General features: G+C 41.2%; 2 protein-coding genes across 3 annotated transcripts; one reads left to right on the top strand and one right to left on the bottom strand.

Moving 5' to 3' along the window:
* Nucleotides 1–3229: 3229 nt before the first annotated feature.
* Nucleotides 3230–11101, bottom strand: LOC115673706 (protein TIC 100). Of its 2 annotated transcripts, XM_056313129.1 has the most exons (13): nt 10257–11101; nt 9387–9458; nt 8443–8532; nt 8166–8339; nt 7709–7799; nt 6704–6766; nt 6558–6624; nt 5848–5951; nt 5647–5773; nt 4384–5135; nt 3632–4031; nt 3440–3519; nt 3230–3397 (listed from the first exon to the last, which is right to left on the bottom strand). In XM_056313129.1, exons 1-12 carry the CDS (start codon nt 10949–10951, stop codon nt 3503–3505), a joined length of 2652 nt encoding a protein of 883 aa, XP_056169104.1. In that variant the 5' UTR covers nt 10952–11101; the 3' UTR covers nt 3230–3397; nt 3440–3502. The 2 variants fall into 2 exon arrangements, with proteins under 2 accessions (XP_056169104.1, XP_030451819.2); XM_030595959.2 differs by lacking the exons at nt 3230–3397; nt 3440–3519 and having other exon boundaries at nt 3533–4031.
* A 5445-nt stretch (nt 11102–16546) lies between these two features.
* Nucleotides 16547–24777, top strand: LOC115673441 (transcriptional activator DEMETER-like). Its single transcript, XM_056313346.1, has 19 exons — nt 16547–17102; nt 17406–18344; nt 19109–19513; nt 20476–20566; nt 20706–21219; nt 21315–21394; nt 21478–21562; nt 21651–21742; nt 21825–21893; nt 22003–22039; nt 22107–22189; nt 22662–23063; nt 23354–23390; nt 23460–23517; nt 23718–23821; nt 23927–23992; nt 24131–24245; nt 24327–24365; nt 24503–24777. The coding sequence occupies exons 1-19, from the start codon at nt 16601–16603 to the stop codon at nt 24610–24612; spliced, it is 3828 nt and encodes a 1275-aa protein (XP_056169321.1). The 5' UTR covers nt 16547–16600; the 3' UTR covers nt 24613–24777.
* The last annotated feature ends 1392 nt before the right edge of the window (nt 24778–26169 follow it).

Below are 26169 nucleotides of genomic sequence, written 5' to 3'. Positions count from 1 at the left end.
CATCCGCCACGCTTATCATCAGATCGATCAGAGGCCTAAACCGTCCTCGAACTTCACGTGCTTATCGGAGGGGGTCCATCGTAATTGCTTCGATGCCCATCGAGACTGCAATAACATTTAGGGGTGGGTCTTGCTAATGCGTGACTCGACGGAGCCGGGTAATGCGAAGCTCGAACTGTCACACCATCGCCTTCGAGGAGGGGCCATTGCGATCTGTTGGTATCATGGGACATTTTACCCCACTCTCACACCGATGTCACTTCCCTTCGTCTCCTCTGTGAACGGTCCCCACCTTGTACAAATCGAAAAGGATTCTCATCTCTCTGTTTCTTGGGCCAGGCGTCCTGTTTTTGAACTCGCATGTATGCGGGTTTCTGGACGTAAATGATGATATCTATACAGAAGAATAGGGAAAAGTGCCAAAAAAGTTCTAAACCTTTTGCATTAGTGCCAATTTAGTCCTAAACCTTTTTTTGGTGCCAATTCAGTCTTAAACCTTTTGCATTGGTGCTAATTTAGTCCTAAACCTTTTTTTGGTGCCAATTAAGTCCTAAACCTTTTTAATTGGTGCCAATTCAATCCTAAACCTTTTGCTTTTGTGTCAATTTAGTCCTTTCGGCCAATTTTGACCGGAATTTGCCAACGTGGACGCCTGCTGGCCGGCGGCCGGTCACCGGCGCTGACGTGGACAACTTTAATAATATTTTAATATTTTTTGAATTTTTATTTTTTTTCCTTTTTTTTCTTTTTTTTTCCACTTTTTTTGTTTGGTCTCTCTCCGTCCTTCCTCTGGCCGGTCGCCGGTCCGGCGACCAGCCAGAGGCCGAAGGCCGGCGAGCTTGACCTCGCCGACCACTGGCAAGGGCGGCCTCGACGCGGCCTCCGGTGAGGTCGCTGGGCGAGGCTCGAGCCCTCGCCGGATCCGGCGAGGTCGAGCCTCGCCCGCCGACCTCGCCGGAGGCTGCGGCGAGGGCGAGCCTCGCCTTGGTCGGGCGAAGCTCGACCTCGCCAGATCCGGCGAGGTCGGCCGGGCGAGGCTCGACCTCGCGGATCCGGCGAGGGCTCGAGCCTCGCCCGCCGACCTCGCCGAGGCCGCGGCGAGGCCGCCCTCGCCAGTGGCCGGCGAGGTCGAGCTCGCCGGCCTCTGGCCTCTGGCCGGTCGCCGGACCGGCAACCGGCCAGAGGAAGGACGGAGAGAGACCAAAAAAAAAAGTGGAAAAAAAAAGAAAAAAAAGGAAAAAAATAAAAATTCAAAAAAATATTAAAATATTATTAAAGTTGTCCACGCCACGCCATCGCCAATGCGTGGATCGGCCGCCGGCGGCCGTCAAGGCCCACGTCGGCAAATTCAGGTCAAAATCCCACTGAAAGACTAAATTGGCACAAAAACAAAAGGTTTAGGACAGAATTTGCACCAATTAAAAAGGTTTAGGACTTAATTGGCACCAAAAAAAGGTTTATGACTAAATTGGCACCAATGCAAAAGGTTTAGGACTGAATTGGCACCAAAAAAAGGTTTAGGACTAAATTGGCACTAATACAAAAAGTTTAGGACTTTTTTGGCACTTTCCCCCAGAAGAATACGTCGAAACTATGGGCAAAAAGGCATGGAAGAAGAGCAGAGATTTGGGGGTCTGGGCTTGAATCTTTTGATCTGCTTTGGGATTGGGGGACGTCAGGCCAGAAAGGGTCAGTTTCCCATGTTAGGAAAGGCATGGGGAGTTACATAAATCTAAAACAAATTCTCATGATGTTTTCTTACGCAATTTGACAATGATGTACATTGTAATTTGTAATATGGATAAGGTTTCATCACACAACAGAACATTGGGAAAGACAGAGATATGGCTACTTCACCCACCTTTGCATATGGGAAATGATGTAAGAAAGTATACATATTTGTGGGAGTGGGTCTTTGAATCACTTGACAAGGTTTATTTGATCTTTTTCGGATTATCGATTTTTTTAATAATCTGCCGGCCCTTATTCGGGTAAAAATCGACCGACCCAAAATCAGTAAATGTTTAAATAAGAGTTGGTAATCTACAATTAGTTAGTTGGTACTAAGCTCAAATGAAGTTGGTAATTTCATGTATAAGTCGGTAATTCCGATAAAAGTCGGTAATTGTAGATTTCGTAAGTGGTTCAAATAACATCATTTAATGTAAATATAATTAATAACTTAAGCGGAAAAGAAATGACAATTGATTCGGATAAAGTTGGTAATTTGATTTCAGGGAAAAGAAAAAAAAAAAAAAAGGCATCCTGCTTTAAAATAGGCTTTTAGGAAACAGACGTGATCATCCAAATTAGTTCACTGTACAGGAAGCCTATTCATCTTCTTGATTGGGCAAAGGAAAGAGACACATCATGCGCAGAGATAGAGAGAGAATGAAGGTGGCCTGCCTGGTCGGAGGCCAAAGCATCTTGTCCTCTTCATAATGCAATTTCGGATTGACTAATGAATGACGACAATTGGTCCGAGGTGGGACTTAAGGATAGTACAGCAAGTGGGGGGGGCGGGCGGGGCGGGGCGGGCGGGCAAATTTGATTTCTCCGTTCTTTTTGTTGCTTTGTGTGGAATGGCTGCAATGCAATGCACCGAGGCTCAGTCCCCACATGAGATTAGTGTCAGATTCTGAGACCCAAAAAAGAAAAAAGATAAAAAAAACCATGTCTAGATGCCCAAACAGTTTCACAAATCTTGATGAAAGACTGAATTTACTAATCACTCTGTTGGTAATTTAATTCTTTCAGAGTGTATTCCTTGTTCAGCAGTCGACTAGTGTCGTGAGCTCGTTTTCGCGCGCCCCCGGCAAGTTCGACACTCTGATCCGATCAAAGACCGCTTACCCACGCCAGGATTAAGAATGGAACCCGAGGCCTCAAGCTCGCGATTTTTACAGAAAGTTAGCTCATTATCAGAAGACTACTCTGACACCTGCGCTGAAGGGGGAGAGAAATCTTTCACTGTGCTCCCATTCTTCCAAAGAAGAGGTCAATGAGAGGCAGCTACTTGAACTCGATTAGGGAAAACGAAGAAAACATTATCACAGACACCTCTCTGCTTTCTGCGTGTACATGAGCATAATGCCCAGTTGAATTAGAACTTAAAAAATAGGTTCAAAACAAATGGATCTAGGCCAGATCGGATGACTAACATGTGGACCATCTCGACGTGAATCCTCAATGCGACTCACACAAGTTTACCAGAGCCATGGGGTATGCCTTCAGAAAGACGAAGGCCGCGACTTTCATTAGTTTCACAAGTGATCTCCACTAGGCATTGGACATAGTGGGCGAGAGTCTGGAACGGAAGACAACAGATGAGAGATTCTTTAAATTACATAAACTCTACAAAGCAAACAAAAAAAGATATCAGATTTCATGCACGCCCAGGGACAAATTACCTTCCGGCAAAATACTATTTCGACTCCACTCAATTCATGTATTTCTCTCAATCGAAATAATACAACTCGGCGAAGCCCTCTCCATTTTTCTTTTATTTCCTTCGCTTGCCTAAAACCAGGAATAATAGCCAATGTTACATAACTAAATTGACCTTCCAAATGTAACATATTCATGTCAGAAAAAAATATTGCGGAAGAGATGAACAAAGCTCACTTCATACCATTATCCATGTATGATTCCGAATAGTACAGCGAATTATGTAAAGACAAGACGCTGCTTAAGTCATCCTTTGGTGCTTTATGCAGCCAAGCATGCCTCCAACTTCTTGGCTCCTTCAGATTCATCTTGGACTTTCTAGAAGCTGGACGAGGCGAGAGGATCCTTGATAAGGAATGCAGTTGAGCTGCACTCCCCTTAGACGGTCTTCTTGCTTGATGCTTTCGGTGTTCTTGCCTCCTTGCTCTTAATCTCCCTTCCTTGCAAAGATTTGGCGCGTAACTGAGGTTGTGAGGAACTTGATTCAGGCTACAACAGGCCGGGATGAGCAATGCCGGAGTTGCCTTTACCGAGGATCTGCTCTCCTTCCACGATAAAAATGAGTTTTGCAGCTTTGAGGAAACCTACAGAGGGAAACAAGAGCAACTGGTTAAAGGACATTTGAGTTCGTGACAAATCAGACAAGAGTTAACAAAAGAAATTGAGTATCTACATAAATTTCCACCAAAAAGTTCTCACAAATCAATGCCCGCATTTCTTCCACTATAGACGTTCACATGGCTATTGCGGTCAATATACCAACAAACCAGGGAAATAACATCCACATGCTCTCCAGGAAATGCTCATGCATTGAGACATAGTGGAATGGTTATACAAATTTCCCAAGTCAAAACACCTCGAAAGCCTATGTTGGGTTATCAAACTTAAATTAAGACATAGGGTTCATGAGGGTAATCTTGGAAACTTGATACTTACAACAGAGACAAGGCCACATGAAGCAAATCCCAATGAGGAAGTAGAAAATGGCGACCCCCCAGGCTTGCTGACTTTTTGGTCATTCTTCGATGAGTCCTGATCAACAGCGACAGAACCAAAACTTGACTGTTCAACGTGCTCGTCTTCATATTCATCCTCTTCCTCTTCTCCTTCTGCTTCCTCTTCCTCATCAGCAGCCAAAGTTTTCTCATTGTTTTTGGCCGACACAGAAGAATCCACTTCCACTTCCTCCCGCAAACCCACTTCATTATTCTCTTCCTCTTTCTCTCTCATCTTCAACTCCTCATCCATGTCCTCAATGGCCTCTTCCAAGCACAATTCTGCTTCGATGAGGTCAAGCTCCTTCTCAATCAGCTTAATCTTCATTTCACTGGCTCTCTTCTTCTCCTCCGTCCACTTCTCTAGTCTGTCGAATGTGGGCTTACATGCATTTTCCATTGCCATGATAATCCTTTTCCAAAGACTTTCCTTCTTGACAACCTCTTCTTTCCCATAGAACTCATCAAAACCAAGGGGTAGAAATTCTATCTTCTCTGGGTCAAAATCTTCCCCTTCTTTTACATCTGGCTGCCAGAACATGCGGATCCCATGCTCTTCATCTTCAACATAATTAATTATACGCCCAGTTGGAGTGTGAAGGATTAGGGGATCTTCTGTGTATATAAGCTTTGATGGATCTTGCGGATCAGGTTCTGGTTCCTTATTGATCAGAACAAATTCTGGCGTATGATCTGATCAAGCAAGTACTAGGCATGTCATTCAAGATCCACGTATTTGTTCTTTTCAAGCTAGAGATCCAACTTCAAGCACTCAAAGAACAAGCGAAAAAATATATCTAGGCTACTCAGTGAGAAGAAGGTTTTTATTTTTGCTAGCTTAGCTACAGCAATCACAAAGTCCAGATGACTCGTTCTAAATAAGGATCCAAGAGTTTGCCCAGAAAAAAAGAGTTATGCAAAAGAAGCATATCCTAAGTTTATTACATCTACTTCACTTCTGCTCTTCTTTGTACCCAAATCAAATTTTTACGCACTCTAGAGTTTGTTGGCAGAAACGGGCATTTCTCACTGATGGGATAGAATGGTGGAAAATGCTGCCTAAACTTTCGGTTCCACTTCATTATTCCCAAGCCCAACAAAGTTTAAAAAGAATAGAAACTAGAAGGGTCATTCCTTTCTTGCTCCATTCCCCACGAACGTATGCATGTAGAGAGACCGAAGGAGGAATGTCTTGAATGCATACCTTTTGACCACCAATACTCAAGCTCAGCGGGCATAGGCAGCCTCAGTGGTGCTTTGTAGAAGGAATTTAACCACATTTCTCTTTCCTGATCCACTTCACCAACGTATGTTTTCCAATAATCGGGGACCTGCCATTAAGAGGCACAGTGAAACCCCATCATAAAAATATGCTCTGAATCCACCAATACATTATAAAACTTACTTCATAGAACTGATTGATGAAGCCAGGGGCCATCCACACATCTTCTTCCTCATAAAAATAAGGATGCTGGGGATCACCATAGGGACCTCTCTCTTCTCTGACCACTGCCAGCAGAAAATCAGAACTATGATGTCGAAGTTTGATTTAAGGGCAAGTTGACACCATCGTACTTATACAAAAGCTGCTCATTAGTAGGGAAAGACTTTTAATAAATCTAGCTGAAAAACGGTGTCGTGAGTCCCCGTTCTCAAAAATTTTAAGTGCAGTACCAAGCAGGAGCATGCACTCAAAAGACAATGGTGCGACATATTAAAAATAATCCCGCAAACCAAATTGCGGATCTATTAACAAGAGAACCTATGATTCAAGGATGATGTTTTTCCAGACCCTTGAGTTTCCAGAGAAACATCAGCTCAAAGACCTTACAGATTACAAGTATTCAATTCAAGAGAATAGGAGCATCCTTTCTCAGATCTCCAACCACGATGGTATGGTCATGTTTATTCCAAGTAAATCCAGGAGCATATCAACATATAGAGATATCATCAACCGGTATTGCTCGGGCAAAACTTAAAAATGAATAATATGAGAGTGCAGCAATCTGCTGAAGGTTAGAAGGTTCTAGTCCTCACATTCACTCTGATGCAATTTTTACTTTTTCTAAGTCAAATTCTGACATCAATGAATGTTGTAGGGTTCAAAAGACATACTTCCATCTGGCTTGTTGATAAACATCCTTGCCTTACCAGCAGCTACTTCCGCTAACCCATAATGAAGCTGAAAAGGGCCAGCATGTAAGAGTCACAAATGTCACATCTTTACTCAGACAGCTAAAGAACTCAACTTCAGGACATACCGCTGAAACATCCTCATCACAGCCATACTCATTGTCTAATAGCTCCCCAAAGTAAAATCTACCCTGCATACATTCATAATGCAATATTGCTCATTCTATCCCACACAGTTGAAGCTGAAGGAAAACAAAAAAAAAAAAAGGCGATTATGACTTTTCAAAAAGATAAAAATTAGTAAAGCACACGACAGCCACCCAGATTGCAAAGCTCTTTCAAATTTGGAATGTTAGTAGTAAGTTATGACTTGCTCATACTCCATCTATACTGTCATGCACTATAGGCCAGAGCTGTTTCACAATAGAAATTCGTCTTCTTCTAAAATACAAATAAAAAAAGAACTCGAACCTCATAGCATATGCCATATATAAAGAGTGTTTTCCTTGTTTTTACCAATAAGAGGTCATCATGGCATCTAAGTTGCTCACTCAAATAATCCATTGCCATGACATGGTATTTCCACAAGTAGCAAACATCTCTGCTGCACCATGTTTGGAATTGGAATAGATTCACAAAATAATGAATGATGGTAATGCCAAGATTACTAGATAGTGCATTGACTCGATTAAATGGAGTGCAACACGGATACGGTCCTTGACTAAATTCCAGTACCATATGAGGAGATTTCTTGTGATCATGCAGTTGGGATCAGACAGATTTTAACTGCTATTCGAGACGATCAACGTATTGAAGTATTACTAAAAGACCATAATCCCACATTAAAGTGAGAAAATTTTTTTAGTTGAGATATTTCTTGATATGGAATATCCCCGAGAATAGTATGTCTCGAGAAAGTGCATTGAATTTATCTATTGATACTGGTGCTTTAGATAATTAGTGTGCCATTAAGGGAAAGCTGTTCCAATTGCAGATTGCTAGCGGATAGTGTATTCTGAATACCTGACGCGGATAGTCAAGCCAATTAAAGTATTTGCTAATAAGCACACGCCAATTATATAGCTGAAAAGTAAATTAATCTTGCTACACTAAACTTGTCCTAACAGACATACATAGATTGTACGCTCGTTGACTTCATAAACACCACACCCATGCATCCTTCCATGCTTCCATTGGCCAGCATACCGATATCGACCTTTTTCCCTGGCATAGAAAAAAATATAAGAGTACCAGATTAACAGTAGAAAACTCTTGTACAATGTGTCTATCTGGATGGGTCAAGGAATCCGGTCATAGGGACCTCCATCACAATTAATCCGATCCCGCAAAGTGACTATTCTAGTTTCTAGTACAATGGGAGTAAAGTAATCTAAACAATGAGAACTCAGAACAAAATCAACTTCTTTCATATCTCAACTTGAAACATTTAGTGTTGGACCGAGAGAGAGAGAGAGAGAGAGAGAGAGAGTTGGACACTAGGACTTCATCAGAAAACATATAGACAACCGCGGTGTAGCAACTTATGGAGCTTTTGAAAAATTGTATATGAAGAAGCAAATAAAAACTTACGGTTTTTGACCAAATTGTCTGATCCACTCATCATTTTCATAGAAAGGGACTTGATAGTTATCCCCAGTCAAGCGAATGCTATCTTCTATATCCATTTCCAGCCACTCCCTGTCTTCTGGAGACATATAATCTCTTTTTATGATCTTCCCTTCAGCACGCATTTTCTCTTCTAGCCTGAGGAGAATGACATCATCTCAACTTAATACTAGGAGAATAATCACTACATTTTTCATTGTGGAGCTGCAGTAGGGGAGTCTATATACAATTCAAAACCTACTTGGAACCTGGAATAGGTTCAATGTCAGGTATATCCACTTCAAGGACTCCATGTCCTTCCATATTATTTTGAAGCCATTCACCTTCATACCTACAGGGGAAAAAGTAAATAACAAGATCATTCCTCCAAGCTATAAGGCACTTTAAGCCAAGGTCAACTTGGATAGTTCCTTCTTCTTAAACCCAAAAAAGGTGAAAAAGAAGCGATTTATGGAAAACTTGACCAGTAATCTCAGGGAGAAGCAAAAAGATTATCTTCCTCCAATATCCAGATCTTTAGAAAACTCACATGTCATGGTTGTAGATAAGCACATGTTAGTTTTAGGGTTTCAAGTGAAGTCTCCTAGATTTCAAGCAAATCACACAACTACAAAGCAACATTGTAGCCGTTAACAAAAGAAACCCTTACAGACTAATGAACTTATATTAACGATACAATTACTTCTACTTCGACTGCTAAGAAAAATGCAGCTTCTAGCTTTGTAAAGAATGGAGAGTTCTAGGTCAACTCCTAAAAAAGGGAGAACATCATTAACAAAAAATATATATCTTTCACGACTGATGCTTGATTAAGCATATGGCAAAAAGTATCAGCAAAAACTGGTGACAAGAGGTAATAAACGGAAATATGGGATCATTCTTTTGCTTGACACTGATATTACCAATAGAACATTTCTGATCAGGAAGGCCAACAAGCCACACTATTTAAGAAATTTATAAACCAAAATTCACTGTGCCAGATAAAGCAAGTGAATAGCAATACTATATTCACATTATTGCCAATGGCGAGTCATGAACCAATCAAATTGTGAATTAATGAATCAAATGATAAGGTAGAGAACTTTGAACTTCTCATGGCCTTTGGAAACTCTAAGCATCTAATGACATGTAAAGCATCCATATTAGTGCTACCGCCTAGCATGTGAAAATGAAGAAGAAGCAAACCTAACGAGCCCCATTTCGGCGACATAGACACCTTTTCCATGGGCCAAGTCATCCCAAACCGTTCCTTCATACCTGAAAGGAAGTACAACAGGCAATGGAAAATGAGTCGAAGCCAAAAATGGCTTAGCCATCCAGAGCACAATTTTTGCATATCCTATCAACATTGTGATTAAAATAGAAAAGAAACGGTAACGTGGTTGCAGTCAATTGAAATCTACACCAAGCATGACAGTGGAGTGAGAGCAAACGTATAGACTAACACATCGATGATTAATCCTGTTATCAAGCATAGCATGAATAAGTGACATACTTGCGAACAGTTGAGAGAGATACTGCAGAAGAACAGTGACTCCAAAAACAATCACATCCAAATCAACTGAATAGAACTTTACAAATTCATAACAACCACCAAGCTCGATCTTCCGAAACCACTGAATTTAACATGATACAGGCAGTTGCAGAGACTATGGCGTGGAAGGCAAAAACAGCAGGTAAACACTGCACTCACTAAACGTATCAGCATCTGTAAATTTGAATTTTGAAATAATTATGTAGAAAAGACCATATAGGATCAATTTACTTAAACTAATAAAATTACTGCTCATGCTCAATCTTTCAAACAGGGACAATTTTAATGCCAGTCAATAACTCACTCCTGCAATCAGCATACTCATCTTTCAAAGACTCGCTACACTAATGCAATATGAGCAATTGAACAAAAAGGATACAGAGAATGCTACACAACAGACTAACCAGAATACAATTCCGTACTCTAAGAACAAAAATCCCGACACCCACTAACTGTATCTGCATTTCCAAAAGCTGAATCTCTAAAAACAAAAAAAAAGAGAAGAGCAAAAGAGCACATACGAGCTGCCGTCAGGGAAAATGTAGCTGACCCATGTCAGGAACTCCTCAATCCGGTCCAACTCCTCAATCACCTGCTTGGGGTTCGATATGTCGTAATGGTTGTCCGGTATCGCCGGGTACGGCTTCCGGTACGGCAAGTAGAACGGGGCTATCGCCGGTTCCCGGCCTGCCTTGATGTCCTCCCTCACGATGTCCCAGTCCTCCTCGTCGGCGAACGCCGGGTCCCACCCTGGCTTCGTGGACTCGAGCGGCGCGTCCGCCCACAGCTCCCTCAGGTCCTCCTCCCGCCAGTTCTCGGGGTCCTCGGGGAAGTCGAACAGGTCCTCGTGGAAGACGTAGTTCCTGTCCTCCTCCTCCTGCTTCCGCCGCATCCGCCGGCTGTTCAGGATCTCGGAGAAGCGCCGGAGGTTGGCCTCCGGCGTGTTGTCGGACTCGTCCAGGTCGCCGTCCGAGGGCCGGATGTAGGTGAGAACGTCGTCGCCGGCGGCTCCCGAGTCGGGTCCTTCCCCACCTCCTCCTCCTTCCTCCTCATCGGAGTCGGAGGAGGAGTCGTCGGAGTCGGAATCGGAGTCGGAGTCGGAGTCGGACAGGCTCGCATTCGGGTCATTTTCTTTCGGGGCGGCGTCTCGCTCCTTGGATGGCTCGTCTTGCCGTCGCCGCGAGCCTGAAGGGTCCGAAGAGTCGTCGCTAGGCATTGCAGAGGAAGAAGAAGATGAAGATGAAGATGAAGATGAAGAGGATAAGGCCGCGAACGATAGAAACGAGAAGTGAAGTAGGGAGGCGGCTTGAGAGATTTTGGTGCGTCTTTGTCCTGACCGGAGCAGGAGCGGTCATTTGGTTTAACAACGACGGCTGATGGTTTCTAGTGTCTTTTCTTGGAGCTTTGAAGAAGGCTAAGATGGGCTTTACACGCGGACTGGGCTGTGACTGTGGGCCGAATAAGGGAAGGGAATATGATACCAACAGTTTAATTGGCCCGATGTGCAGTGTGATCCGTGAAATTTTAATTCATTCAATGTGGCCCATGAACTTTAACTTAATGTGTAATGTGATCCCTGAACTTTTAATTTGTTGAATGTAGTCCTTTAAATTTTTGTAAATGTTCAGTTTAGTCCCAAAACTGTGTGAAATTTTCAATGTAGTCGTTCAAATTAATTCAAGTTCAGGAACTGCATTGAACTTGCGCCAAAAGTCTAAGGACCACATTAAACAAATAAAGAGTTCATGGACCATATTGACTATTAAGCTGAAGTTCGGGGACTACATTGAACAAATTAAAAGTTCATGGATCATATCACACATTGGGCCAAAATTCAGAATTATTTGTGTCATTATTTCTAAAAAAACAGGAACAAAATTGAAGAAGTACAGCTTTGGCTTGACTTTAGAGCAATAAACTGGGGCAGGAAAAAAAGAATTAGATTGTCTATGTAACAGATTATCTGAACACCGTTATCTTCCTTTTAAATGAAATGCTTTTGTTAAGATTTAGTTACATACCGTCCAAGTTAAGATTAACCGTAATCCGCGGCAACGGAATTTGGAGCCACACCATCAAAGAAGTCTATGCCCCTGCCATTAGGCTATTGATGTTTTATCCATTAATATATATATATATATATATATATATATATATATATATATATATAGTTATATAGTGTCTATGAGTATATAAATTCGGTGAGTTAATGGTATTAAACTGCTCTCGTCGATTGACACGAGTCGTTATGTGGCATACGCTCACGGGTTTCTCTCTTAGTATCATACATTTGTGGGGAGAGGAACATCAGAAGTGCCAAAAGTTGTGTATGGCGCTCACTTTAATGCTAAAAGTTTTCGCCGGCTCACTTAAGTGTCAAATCGGAGAAAAAACGATTACTTAAGTGCCAACGACGAAAAATTCCGGTCAAATTAATTACTTGGCCTTTATAATTACAAATTTATGTTGACGTGGAATATCATTTAAAAAAATTTCTCCACGCGGACGTCCAAAATGACGCCGCACGCTCCTACATGGTGGATTGCATCAAAACGACGTTATTTCCTCTCCCTCGCCTAGACGACGTCACACGGCTTTAAGATCTTTTTATCTCAGATCGATCGTCGTCGACATCCTCTCGGCATCAACATCACTCGTCGTTGCTCATCGTTGTCGTCGCTCGCTCGATCACCATTGTCGCTCGCCGTCGCATCTCTGCAACCCAGGTTTGTGATCTTCTCTTCCTAGCTCAGTTGCTGGAAAAATTAGGGCTCTGAAGGGAAAATTAGGGGTCCGACGGCAAAATTAAGGTTCAAAGGGCAAAATTAGGGCTCGTAGAGCAAATTTAGGGCTTGGGAAAAAGTAAGGTTATGATTGTGGGTGGGGACCTCAATTTCTCTAATCATGGTATCCTCTTCTTTCGTGGAGACGATGGTACTTGCAGCCGTGGGGATCTTAATTTGTTTAATCATCACATCGAATTGTTTGATCACAGTATCAACTTGCAGCCGTGGGGTCCTCAATTTGTTTAATCACGGTATCAATAGTGATGTTGCGATTGTGGGTGGGACCTCAATTTGTTTAAACAATTCGATGTTGCTTTGTTTTCCACTAAACAATGTATACACTTTCTTTTCCACTAAACGACAACAGTTGTTGACAATATGATTATGTATTTATAGCCTAGGAGAACTTCAGAGTGCTTATCTCTCAAGATGGCCTAAGTCAAGAGTCAAGGGCTGCACCCGAAAGAAGAACCTAACCAAGGTTAACTAGAGCATAATCCAGTAAGAAAAGTGCTTTAAAACAAATGACACGAGCGGCATGTCCAAAGACAAGAGCATAGGCAGGGCCAACGACAAGAGCACAGGCAAGTCCAAAGACAACAGCACAAGCAGGTCCAAAGACAATAGCACATGCTAAAAAGAAAAAGCCAAATGTAGTTTCAGTACAACAATCTCCAAGTCTAGTGCAACAATCTTCAAATCCAGTACAACAACCTCAAAATCCAGTTCCAATTAGAAAGAGTGCAAGGATTCAAGCTAGAGGTCCATCTAAAGGGATAGAGACTGGGGGGTTATGCACATTGACGACTGATGGGAGGGGGTGCTAGATATAGTAATTTTTATTTTTTGTTGGGAGGTTGTGCTGGATATGGTAGTTTCTGTGTTTTGTTGGGAGGTTGTACATATGGTAGTTTCTGTTTTTTATCGAGAGGTTCATATGTTTTAGTCGGTTATTCAGATTGGCCCAATGTAAAGACAATGTTCAATGGACCGATATTTATTTTGTCTATGTTTTTGCCATTTCCATATGTTGCTTTTGTGCTGGTTGTGTTGGTGTTCCTAGTTGTGCTGGTTGTGCTAGTTGTGCTAGTGTGTTTGACTGGGTTGTGCAAGTTGTGCTTGATTTTATGTGGTGGTGCAAAGTATTGTGCTTGCACTAGCAAGCATAAGATTGCACCGGTAACTTGGTGGTGCTGGTGGCCGAGTGGTGGTAGTGGTGGTGGTGGTAGTGGTGATGGTGATGGTGGTGCTGGTGGCCGAGAGTGGTGCTGGTGGTTTTGGCTGGTGATGCGAATGGTTGTTATGTTGTATGCCGGTGCAAGGTTATGATGAGGCTGATGTTGTTTTTGGAAGTGATTGGCTCATGTTTTGTTGCTAGTTGGAAATTGTGGGTACTGGTGTGTTTGTGGGTGCTGGTCAGTGTTTGCACCAGCAGTTTTATGTGCCAGTGCAAGCATAAGATGCACCAGCTGTGCTGGTGCAATGTTGGGTATGCACCAGCACTTTTTAAACCATAACTGACATTTAAATGATCATTTTCAACCATGAGTGACACTTAAGTGATCACTTTCAGAAAACTTGGCACTCAAACGATCATTATTTACAATTTATGGCACTGAAATAGTCACTTGTGAATTTGTTACCACTCCTTAATTTAGCCATGGTTTGCAGCAATAGTTGTAGCAAACCAGCAAACCATTACTAAACAAAACATGCAGCAAACCATTACATGTGGAGCAAACCAAACATCTGAAGTAAAAGCTAAGCAAATTAACATTGACAATATACAACTGAGCAAGAAAACTTTTAATTACTCACAATCAATGAAATCCGACTTTCCATTTCCACCATATACTGCAGCAAACCTTTTGTTCATTACAACAATTGCAGCAAACTAACAACACAACTATACTGACAAATAGCCCAATATAAGTACATATTCCACTAATCTTCGACTATGGTAGACATACAAACTTCTTCTCATTACTTACTTGACATTTGACCATAAAATAGGCTACACAAGAGAACAAAAATACTATCAATGCTTGATAAAAGTTTTTTTCAATTTTCAGCCTTGAAACTTTCTTCTTCAAATGGTTGGCCAGACATGTTAAAGCCTTCATTTGAGATTGCATTGAGTCGACATCCTCCAACACGTCCATTAATGTAAGTGGGGGTTGATGTTATCCTTCAAGTAGCTCCAAGATCACCTCCTTCGCTCGATCGGAGAATTTCGTATCATCCCATTCGAAATATTTGCACTTCGAGTCTTCTCTATCCCTGGCGCATCTATAGAATCTTTTCCCGGGATTCAACCGAGTCCAAGATGTTCTTCTTGGACTTGGTAACCCATAATAACAGTAACACTCACCGTGTAGTTCGCTTTGTTGGGACGAATGTAAGCTGTTGTAGAAGCTCATGCCCTCTATTTGCTAGAATGAGCTGGTAATTTTAGGGGCGAACTAAAGTAGATGCTCAAATTGGCCAATTAGGGTTTTCAAATTGGGGTTCTCTTTCAATTTGGGGATTTAGGGTTCTTATTTGGGGGAAATCCGCCGAACGACGTCGTTTTTATTGTTGATGTGTTGATTGGACCTCCGGCGACCCATGTCGGCTTCAAAAATTAATAAAAAAAGGCCACGTTGGATTTCCGGCTAATCAGATCGGAGTTGGCACTTAAGTGATCGTTTTTTAAAAAATTTGGCACTTAAGCGATCAAAAAGAAACTTTTGACACCAAAGTGAGCATCGTACATAACTTTTGGCACTTGTAGTGTTCTTCTCCCTACATTTGTGTATTGGAAGAGATGGCTCGTGACTTTTTTTTTTTTGATAATCCGGAAACCCCCGCATGGCTCGTGACTTTGCATGTGCATATATTGTTTTTTATGATTGTCGTTTTGAAATTACTTTATCTATAGTTGGATATAAAAAAAAATGGCATGGAAATTTAGAAGTCAAGATTAAGTATAAATGGATGCATATAAAACTAAAAAGATCAGTTTAAAAGCTCTTGGCCTATTTGCAAACTAAAATGTTTTTGATCTCCAGTATGCGCATTTCATTATCCCCCTCATATTTGTTGCATTACTAATTTTGTTGTGCTCATGAAATCGGCCAAATTTTCTCATTATGTTCGCTTTACTCACATTTAGTGAAACGGGTAATAATTTCACCATCGAAACGAGTAATAATTTAATGTAGGAATAATTTCCTTGGCGACGACACCTATTTTTATTTTATTTTATTTTTCTCCCCTTTTTCCTTAAAAGGATATTTCAAAAAAAGATATATCTTTTTCCACTCAGATACACAAAGATTACGTCCGAGGTTTTTCCTTTCCTCTTTCGCTTCCCATGCAAAGTCAATCGATAACAGCGACCCTCTCTCTCTCTCTCTCTCTTCAACAGAGAAACAGAGTCCCTCAAAAATCAAAACTTTGGTCGTCCCACGTCAGTCCATTACAGGCCTGAGCGAATCAGTGTCAGCCCGTCGCCATCATCTTTGCGTGTTCTTGATACTCAGGCGCAGGTTAGCGTCGCGCACCGGGTCCCGCGAGATCGCAGCAGGATTTTCTTCTGCAAATTCGATTTGATTCAGAGCTCCTCTGCTTCGGTCAAGTAAAGCCCAGATACGGAATCTTGTTCGACGTAATCTGCAGGTGAGCGAGAGCTCTCGATAGTTCCTTTTTCTTTTTGGCACGTCGATCGTCTGGCGATTTAGCTTCTAGCAATGCACGCGGGCGCGAAAGCAGTGATTTTTTTCGTATAGTTGGAGTGCGTTCTTTTGGCTATTGTTCTCTGATTCGTGTGATTTTTCTGCCTATGATCATCTCGCCGTGTTGTTTGTGTTCCATACCTGACGAATTCCTCTTCAAAAAACCTTTTTTTCTTCATTTCCCGTTTATCCGCTTCTGTTCTGAGCGAGAGTAATGCCAATGCGGCTACTGGGTTGTCTCTGCCGTTAGGTGGTATTGCAGTTGTTTCTAGTCCTGCCTCTTAGGTTAAGTTTCAGCGGCTTTTGGTGGTTTTGTGCACTGATTTGATGGAGGAATTCCAGGGTTAGGAGAAAGCAAAAGTCATGGGAATCGACAATGCGGTCGAGATAGGTTCGAAGGGACGTGAATCCTGGGAGCCAATCACTCCAGAAAAGGTAAATAAGGTCTATGTTAGACGGCGATCGGGGGATGATCTCAGTTGCCAGAGTTCTCCTGGGGGTGATGCTGTGAGGATTGGGGATTTAAACGAAGATGTTAGACAGAAGGAAGGGAGCTCTAACGTTGCCGGGGTCAACTTATTAGAAGTTAATCATATTGGGGATGCTCGCGACTTTGTTTGTTTCGATACTAATTGTTGCGCAGATTCGTTCGAGCATTTTGATCGGCGGCGAGAAGTTCCGGAGGTTGCAGGAGATAAGGATGTTCCTTTCGCCAATAGAGGGGCGGCCGGTTCCACGGATGGCTCGGGTTGTTTGGGGTCCAATTTGGCTGCACCAATGGCTGGTCAGCAACCGGTAGAGTTGCTGAATTCAGCCCACCGAGGAAGTACTCCAGTTTTCAATACCAACATTCCATTGTCGAACGGTAAGCATGCATGCCTATGTATTGCCACAGAGTTACCGGTTTAAGTTTAGTATGTTCGAGATTATAATCTTTACGACGAGACAATCATTTAGCCAAAAGATATGAAAATAAATAATCATTTATTAGTTATGATCTCAGCTAGTTGCATGTTAATTTGAATATAAAAAAAAGGATAGACAAATTTTCGGATGCTGTTCGATCATTGTTATTCTATTTCCTATGTGCATTTCCTATATGCATTAGTGCTTTCAATTACGTGGAATGATCTTTCCGAACTCCTGACTGCTCATGACAAGCCGACAGGTCCGTCTATTACGTCAACTCCAGTGCAAATCCACGAGCCCGAGATTGGCATAAATCCGAATAAGAGGCGACGACAACAGAAGCCGAAAAGGAAGAAGCATACTCCTAAGGTAATTCGTGAGGGAAAACCTCGTCGAACTCTGAAACGCAAAAATTTGGGCTCAACAACTCCATTACCGAAGAAGAAGAAGCAAGCAAGAGAAAAAATTGGCAATGATTCACGCCCATCAGTAGGAGACATTAATGAATCACCTGCATTAAAGGATGCTATCACGGAGAAGAAAATTAGCCAAGTGAAATCATGCAGGAGGCATTTGGATTTTGGTGCAAATCATACTGAAAATGGAAAAGTTACAGATCAGTACTGTGGAAATGATTTATTAGCAGGTCTAGTTCAGTCGACACGGGACAGCTATATTGCTGATCAAACAAGTAGTCAAGTGCACCTTGGAAATGGTCTGGTGCAGTCGAAACGAGAGAGCTATATTGCTGATCAGACAAGTAGTCCAGTCCTTCCATCGCGCAAGCCGGTCAATAGGAAAAGCCAGATTCTCAATAGAATCAGAAGAATTGGAAAGAATTTTCCCAAGAAATTCAAGAAGAAGAGGACAAGAAGGAAGAAAAGGACATCGATGGAGAAGATGACGTATATGTTATTTGTTTTATGTCCAAGAGATTTCTATGTTTCATATCCAAGACATTTGAAAAAGAAAAGAACGATGAAGCGGATGAGGCAGAAGGCAAATCATATCGAATCTACTGTCGAAACGCAAAAGCTTGAAATTCCTGTTAGTCATCATGCACTTGTTGACGCTAATGCAATTGGTTTCGAGTTTGAAGCAGGGCATTTTGCTAATATCTATCAACAGACATCGGATGGCACGGGAAAGGGGAACAAGAAACGTAAAGGTAGGGCAAAGGGGCAAGAGAAGAGTAAAGGTGCGTCCGATTATAAAATAAGAAAGTATGATAGAATAGCCTTTGATAATTGCCACACCCTTTTATATTAATGTACATGATTAATACATGTAGCATGTTAAGAGCTTATAAACTTAATTATGTCGATTAATTGTGTCGACGTAACTTGAAACAAGTGATAATAACAATCTAAATTAATTATTGAAAATCTACCCTTTATTTTTTTATCTGTTATTCATATAATTTTTTTAACTATTATTAAATAAACACTATCCATTATTGTATGGTGCCGTACTTAATTTCTTTTTAATAAGAGTTATTAGTTAATCCATGTAAATATGGATATAATTTATATCACTACAAAACAATTATACTTTCTTTAGAACATTTCATTTTGAACATGCAAATATAGAAACGTAGGTTTATAAAGTAGAGATAATCGTAAAGAATTTTAGGAATTCATACAATAAATTTATATATAACAAGAACAGTCAAATAAATACGATACAATGAAAAACAAAATAATAATAATATAACGCTCGACATAACTCTTAAGCTTTTTTGTTGGTCTTTTCCTTATTATAAGGAGGTCATTGTAAAATTGTATAAATATTTTATGCATGTTATATTGTTTTACCATGTCATGTCAATATATGAAATTTGATCAAGTAAATTTCTGATTCTGCGTTATGAGTAAATCGGATTTCAGAAGTGCAGAAAAGCTCAGATAGGATCCTGTCTGTGAGATACTATTGCAAGCTACTTATCCTGACATTTTATGGCAGGTCCTAAGCTGAAATTGCAGCAGGAACTTAAGCGCATCATTCAGAAGATTATGGAGTTGAAAATTGGTGATGATGTTGAAAACCAGGAGGACGAGAGGCAAGATCAAAACACTCCCCAGCCACAGGTCGCAGAGGGCATATTAGTACTCTACAAAGCGAAGACCGAGAAGAAAACGAAGAAGAAACCACCGAGTGCGCAGGGCGTATTAGTACCCTACGAAGTGAAAAAGAAACGGCCTAGAGTCGAACTCGATGCAGTGACAATTCAAAGGTGGAAGCAATCAATGTTGTTAGATGGTGGTGCCAGGGACGAGGCGGACAAAGACAGTAGAAAGTGGGAACGGGAAAGAGGCCTCTTCCGAGGCCGGGTCGAGTCATTCCTTGCCCTCATGCATCTGATTTTAGGTAAAACATCTCAATGCAACAGCTTTATCATCCTGCAACTTTTAGTACACCAGAAACCTCAGAAATGAATGTTTAGTAGGAAGCACGGTTGGCAACATAACTTAGATTTTATTGCAACAACAATTTCAGGTGCAGGAACACACCTTTAAATAAGCGACTTACTCTCATGCAACTCACAAGCTCAAAAGACCACACCAAATTGTCACTCACCACTCAATCTACACAACACAACTCACCGACTTCACTTACTCAACACAAACTCATGCCGCTCACCTCACTCACAAGAATTCAAACTTCTTATTTTCCTCTCTCTCGCGTGCACTATTCACCGAACTCTTCTAGGCTATTTACAGGCGCACTAGGCTCGTCATCCTTGCTGCGACATTCTTGCAGGAAATTTCCTGCACATTGCCTTTACACATCATAAAAGAAATCTGAATGATTTCTAGGCACACATATCAATGATATTGCGGACATAATCGAGGCACATTCAAGATTTATAGTTAACCAATGTAGGGAGAGTCTTGGATAAGTCTTAGAGAATCCTAGAAAGATAGAATGGTATTGGTCATTTCATAATGAATACATATATGCTGTGCAGTGCAGTTATAATAACAGAAGAATGAACCCACAATGTCTCGTTTCATTCAAAGGAAGAAGCTTCATGATTGATTCAGGCCATTTTGGCTTGCAGAGCTTTGCTTGATAGTAAGCAATTAGGTCAGCTGGTGCTAGATCTTTGAGAGAAAGTCGAATCTTCCAATTATTTGAGTAGATAAATTTATACATCTTAGGATTTTCTAAAAGAATGCATGTTTCTCTTCAAGTAAGATTAAATCAACATACTTATCTTACTCTGAGACCGTTGGTTGTGAGATTTAATGATTTCGAAATAGCGGTATCTACAATCATTGTGGTTTACATGAAGAAGTAACGGAAAAATATATTTGCAAACTTTGCAGGGGATAGACATTTCACATTCTGGAAAGGCTCTGTTGTGGACTCAATTATTGGAGTTTATCTGACTCAGAATGTGTCCGACTATCTTTCGAGGTTAGTTTCAGCTTAGTACAGGTGGCAATTTTGTTTCTTTCTTGAAAATTATGTATACATCCCTCTCACTAGGGACATAATAAGACTTTGGAAAGAAGTAACCGATTATGTTCTTTGTGACCGTATATTTCACTTCCAGCAACGCATTCATGTCATTGGCTTCAAAGTTTCCCCTCTACCCAGTCAATGCTGAACAAAATGGGGAGATTGCTGACAAGATTCAGGAATTCCATAACATCTTGGAACAAATCTTAGAAAAAATTGTCGGAAAAGAAGAAACAGTGAAGATTAAGGAATCCCATAACATCTTCGAACAAATCTTGGAACAATTCGTGGGAAAAGAAGAAATAGTGCGATCCCAAGGTGATCTCAAACATGAGAAAGGGCATGCCGGAAGACCAGCATCTCCTTCAGCAGAAAAGAAAAATGAAGTCACTAAAAGAGAAAAGAAAAGGAAAGGAAAAGTCGAGGAGAAGAAAACTGACCCCTTGGAGTGGGAGAAACTGAGGATGTTATATTCCACTGCTGGACCAAGAATTGCTGATCATATGGATTCCGTGGATTGGGATGCAGTTAGGCGTGCAGAGCGTGACGAAGTTGCAGCAACCATCAAAGAGCGCGGTCAACATAACATACTAGCCGATCGAATCCATGTATGTTTCTTTACCTTCAATCTCTGACAAGCTATTCCTTCCTAGTGTACCATTGAAATTTGATTCAATGAATGAAATACTTATTCTGCATGTAGGATTTTCTTGATGACCTGGTTAGGAAACAGGGCAGCATCGACCTAGAATGGTTGAGAAATTGCCCACCTAACAAAGTAAAGTAAGCACTTGTTGATTGTTTAGTTTGCTAGATAATTTTGTAAAAGCCATTGTTACTCATTCACATCTTTTTTGTGTGCACAGAGAATACTTGTTAGAAGTACCTGGATTGGGATTGAAAAGTGTGGAGTGTGTACGACTTTTGGCACTTCAGCATGTAGCCTTTCCGGTAAAGATTGCAGTGAATAAACAAATAAGCTCATTCTAGAAAGGAGTTTGTTCAATCGCCTCACAAGTTTAGTTTTTCGCAAATTCAGGTTGATACTAATGTTGGTCGCATAGCGGTGCGTCTTGGTTGGGTTCCCCTTGAACCGTTACCTGGAGATCTTCAAATTCATCTGCTTGAAAGGTAAAAATTCCACCAAAAACTAAGTGACAGCATAACTTTTAGAAGAGGGGAAAGTGGAAACTCAAATATTGTTACCTTGCAGCTTCCCAATAATGGATGAAATTCAGAAGTACCTATGGCCACGACTGTGCGAACTTGATCAACGGACCTTGTAAACGCCTACTTCTCTTTCGGAGAAATTGTGTTAGAAGTTATGTTTAATTGGAAATTTAGTATCAACTAGTGTATTTTGTGCTGAAGTTTGTATACCCATTTTCCAGGTATGAGCTACACTATCATTTAATTACATTTGGAAAGGTATGTCCCGTTTATCATTCTCTTGCTTTGAGAATGTGCATTGCTGATTATTTCATATTGGAAACAGGTTTTCTGTACAAAGACCAAGCCCAATTGCAACGCATGTCCAATGAGGGGAGAGTGCAAGCATTTTGCAAGTGCATATGCCAGGTTCATCTTCTTGGTTCCTTGTTATCTTTGAAAGCATGGCCAACTATTCTAAAAAATTAAACTGTTAGATGGCGTCGCAATCTTAATACTTAAATATAACATTGCCCCTGGACTTTTGACTTGAGACTAAAGTGTGGGAATATATAATACGGAGAGCAAATAGAGACCTGGAAAGATTTGAACTTAAGAGCTCCTGCTTTGAACTGTCAATTCTTAATATTTAAATATAATAATGTTAACACACAAGTGTCATTTAGAACAGAACGAAATCCAGAAGTACAGATATTGAGTATTGTCGATACTGCTAATGTGACTGTTCTCGTTCTGTCGCTTTATGTGCCTGTGCTTAGAAATAATCGAGAATTTTGATAACTTTGAATTGTAATGTAAATTCTGCAAAACTGCTTTGCTAGAGCTGGAACTGTCTTTTGGTGTATGGACTAATATCTTAAACCTTAACATCTTATTCTAGTGCGAGACTTTCCCTTCCGGCACCTAAAGCACCTAAAAACGGTGAAAATACCATTGTACTTTCCAACGGCAACGGAGAGTCAACTGCTGCCCACAGTGCCATTCCACTTCCAGAGTCAGGATATCAAACCGGAAGTTGCGAGCCCATTATTGAAGAGCCGGCATCGCCTAAGATTGCATCTAACGAATTGTTAGAGAGAGACATAGAAGATTTTTATTGTGATGATGGTGATGAACTTCTGACTATCAATCTCAGTTCAGCAAAATTCTCAACAGACTTGCAAAGCCCCATAAATGATGTTGGCATGTCTGAAGAAAACTCGAGAGCCCTAGTCGCTTTACACAACTTCATTCCCATGCCCAAACTGAAGGAGGTGACTCGCTTAAGGACTGAACACTACGTGTAAGTAGTAAATTTTTGGCCATGGAATCATATTTTTTATATGCTCTTATATGAAAAAGAAGAATTGTTCGGCTTCGGTAAATTGAAAACATATTATTCGAATTTAAGAAAATAATAAGAACAATGATATGCTTAGAAGATACTTGACAGAATACTTTTTAGTTATGTAGTGATGGATTTTAGATTCTTGTAGTAAATTGTGAATAAAGAATATAGGTTGTAGTCGATTAATTGTTTTCTCTAATGAAAAAAGAATACATCGTTTGATACTCGGTTTTCCTTTTCGGCAGATATGAGCTTCCAGATTCACATCCTCTCCTTAGAGAAGTGAGTTGATTCCCCTCTTTTAATGTAGGTTTTAATGTATGTTTGGGACTCACACTTTCTGTATGACAGTTACCGAGGCGTGAAGCGGATGATCCATGCCCCTATCTTCTTCTTATACGGACTGAAGGTATGGACAACCGTTAAAAAGAGCATGAGGGGTTCCATGAATGACTAAATTAGATGATTTAGAAGAATAAGTCTGCATATTTTGATTCTTTGATCCTGTGAAAGACAATATGCGGCGGTGATTTACGGCCGGGTCATGAGAATTATATGAGCACTGTCAACTTCATAACCAACATCTCTTGTGAACTTTTCCGTGGTCAGAGGAAGCCGCAGATTCATCCAAGTTGCTCAATGGCGCATGCGATTCTTGTAATGAACAAACTTGTCAAGAAGAGAGTTGTGCTACAATCAAAGGAACTCTTCTGGTTGGTGAAGATTAAGTTTCATCTGAATTGATTTGTCCTAATGAGACAGTGCAGATGTATGTTTCCGGCGCAATAGTGACTAATGTATAAAATACATATTAACAGATACCTTGTCGAACATCGCTGGGTGCAAGATTTCCGCTAAATGGAACATACTTTCAAGTAAATGAGGTGAGCGTAATCTAGACCAATCTTTTTCTCCTATTATGTCGACATCACTTTCATTTTTGTTCTTTGATATGTTACCTCTCATACGTAAAGCATAACTGGTTTAATATCCGGATTAGCATTGACGTCTCGATTGCTCAGGTTTTCGCCGACCATGAATCGAGTCATAATCCAATCGAGGTTCCGAGAAGGTGGATATGGAACTTAAGGAGGAGAATTGTGTACTTTGGAACTTCAGCATCCTCAATTTTCAAAGGTGGGTTGCCCAGTTATCAATTCTGACAATATCCTGATATATGGCTTACCAAATTCGTTTTTTTTTTTTTGTCTCAAGCAGGATTAACCATGGAGAAGATTCAGTCTTGCTTTCGCAACGGTATGAAAGAGCCTTTCTATTAAACTGCCGATACGAATTTTTTCCTCTTTACCTGAAGATAGCGTTCTCTTGAATAAGAATTTTAACCGGTGTTATATCAATTTAGATTTGTCTGATAAATGAATTTTGATATGTAGGATTTATTTGTATTAGAGGAATTGATCGGAAAACGGGAGCTCCCAGACCCCTAATACCAAGATTTCATCGACTAGCGCATAAGGCACCTAAGTCGAAGAAGTCGACTTAGATAAATCTACTGCTTTGTACATATGTTGGTTTTGTACCTTCTTTAATGTTGGAGACGGTGATTAACTAAATTGAAATCTCTCATTGTAAAGTTTCAGTCTGATAAGATGTATCCAAATGGCATGAAATTGTGCCAAACTTCATTCTTTATCTCCATATTCGACAAAATGACATTCCCATTATTAATGATTTGTTTAGTTGAATGTTTGACATAAAATCAATTTCCATTGCCGCCGATGCGAACAACAAAACACAATGTAGCATATCAAGGGCTTCAATCTCATTTCAGCCAGGAAATTGATTATTTTGCTTTTTGTTATGGATGAATCGTGATAATTAATATACAGAGAGCTTGAGTCAGAGCCGTTAAATTATGTGAAAAGATCAAGGATGGATCAGAGTAGAAAGGAGATGGGAGTCGTGGCCACGTATGAACCGGAACCGGCGGTTCCGGGCCAGTTCCAGTTCCGGCCGGTTCCGGTTCCGGTTCGTAATTTAAAAATTAATAAAATAAATTATAAAATAAAATTTGCAGGCCTGGTCCTCCGTCGGTTGTCGCTCGGGCTTCGCGGCCTTGGCCACGGTGGCGGAGGTGGGGTTCAAGGCGGCGAGGAGATGAAGCGGGAGACAGGGGCGGCGGCGAGGGGGAGAAGGAGGGGGCCGGGAGGGGGATGGGGACGTGGACGGAGAGGAGGAGCGGGGGGTCCTCCTCCTCCAGGGTCGGGAGGAGGGGAGGAGGAGGGGGCGTTGGCGTCGGCAGCTGCGACCATGGGCGGCGGCAGCGGCGGTCAGATCTGGGGAGACGGGGGGTGGGCGGAGGAGAAAAGGGGAGGAGGCGCAGGGTAGCAAGGGGGAAGGAGGAGGGGGCGTCGGCGGTTGCGGTCATGGGCGGGGGCGACGGCGGCGGGGGTCAGATCTGGGAAGACAGGGGGCGGGCGGAGGAGAAGAAGAAGAAGAAGAAGATCAGAGGCTGAGCACGAGAGAGAGAGAGAGAGAGCAATGAAGCAGCAGTTTAGTTTTTTTTTTTTTTTTTGGAATCGGGCCCGTAGGCCACGGGCCGGTTCCGATTCCGAACCGCGGGCCTGGTCAACGGGCTAGTCCCGGGTTTGACCCTGGCCGGTTCCGGGCCAAAATCGACCAGTGGCCATGTCTAGATGGGACTCTTGCCCCCCTTATTTTTCTGATATATCAAAATAATATAGTGATTTAGGTTTTATGAAATTAGTTTAGCCTTCTGACCAAAAAAAAAGAAAAGAAATTATTTTAGCCTGGAAATATATCTTTTGTTCCTACTAGATTTCTTAAAAAGTAGACAATCAAGATGAGAGTAATATCTTCATTTCAATTTGCCCCCACAAATTGATAAAGCTTCTAACAAAATTTTTTTGATAAAGCTTGACATAGAATTTTAGATCATGACGACGAAAAAAAAAACCCTACATTTTATTGATTTTTATCAAATTCTCAGTGCCAAATTAGTGCGACAAAAAAAAAAATCCCCAATTAGTTATAAAAATAATCCCTGACCATATTATATATAGGAAAATTGTCCAAAAAT

Source organism: Syzygium oleosum, unplaced genomic scaffold (genome assembly GCF_021117445.2).
Source record: "Syzygium oleosum isolate NSW1041296 unplaced genomic scaffold, Sole_v2.1 Sole_v2.07, whole genome shotgun sequence".
Lineage (NCBI taxonomy): Eukaryota > Viridiplantae > Streptophyta > Magnoliopsida > Myrtales > Myrtaceae > Syzygium > Syzygium oleosum.
This window is presented reverse-complemented; position numbering and strand designations above follow the sequence as displayed.

Excerpts from the sequence above, each read along its gene's own strand:
- LOC115673706 (XM_056313129.1), bottom strand. The coding sequence starts at position 10,951 with ATGCCTAGCGACGACTCTTCGGACCCTTCAGGCTCGCGGCGACGGCAA. Across the intron at positions 6,767-7,708 it reads TCAACGAGCGTACAATCTAT|GGTAGATTTTACTTTGGGGA; the intron begins GTATGTCTGTTA and ends GAATGTATGCAG. Across the intron at positions 4,032-4,383 it reads CATGTGGCCTTGTCTCTGTT|GTTTCCTCAAAGCTGCAAAA; the intron begins GTAAGTATCAAG and ends TTCCCTCTGTAG.
- LOC115673441 (XM_056313346.1), top strand. The coding sequence starts at position 16,601 with ATGGGAATCGACAATGCGGTCGAGATAGGTTCGAAGGGACGTGAATCC. Across the intron at positions 21,743-21,824 it reads CAAATTCATCTGCTTGAAAG|CTTCCCAATAATGGATGAAA; the intron begins GTAAAAATTCCA and ends GTTACCTTGCAG. Across the intron at positions 24,366-24,502 it reads TCAGTCTTGCTTTCGCAACG|GATTTATTTGTATTAGAGGA; the intron begins GTATGAAAGAGC and ends TTTGATATGTAG.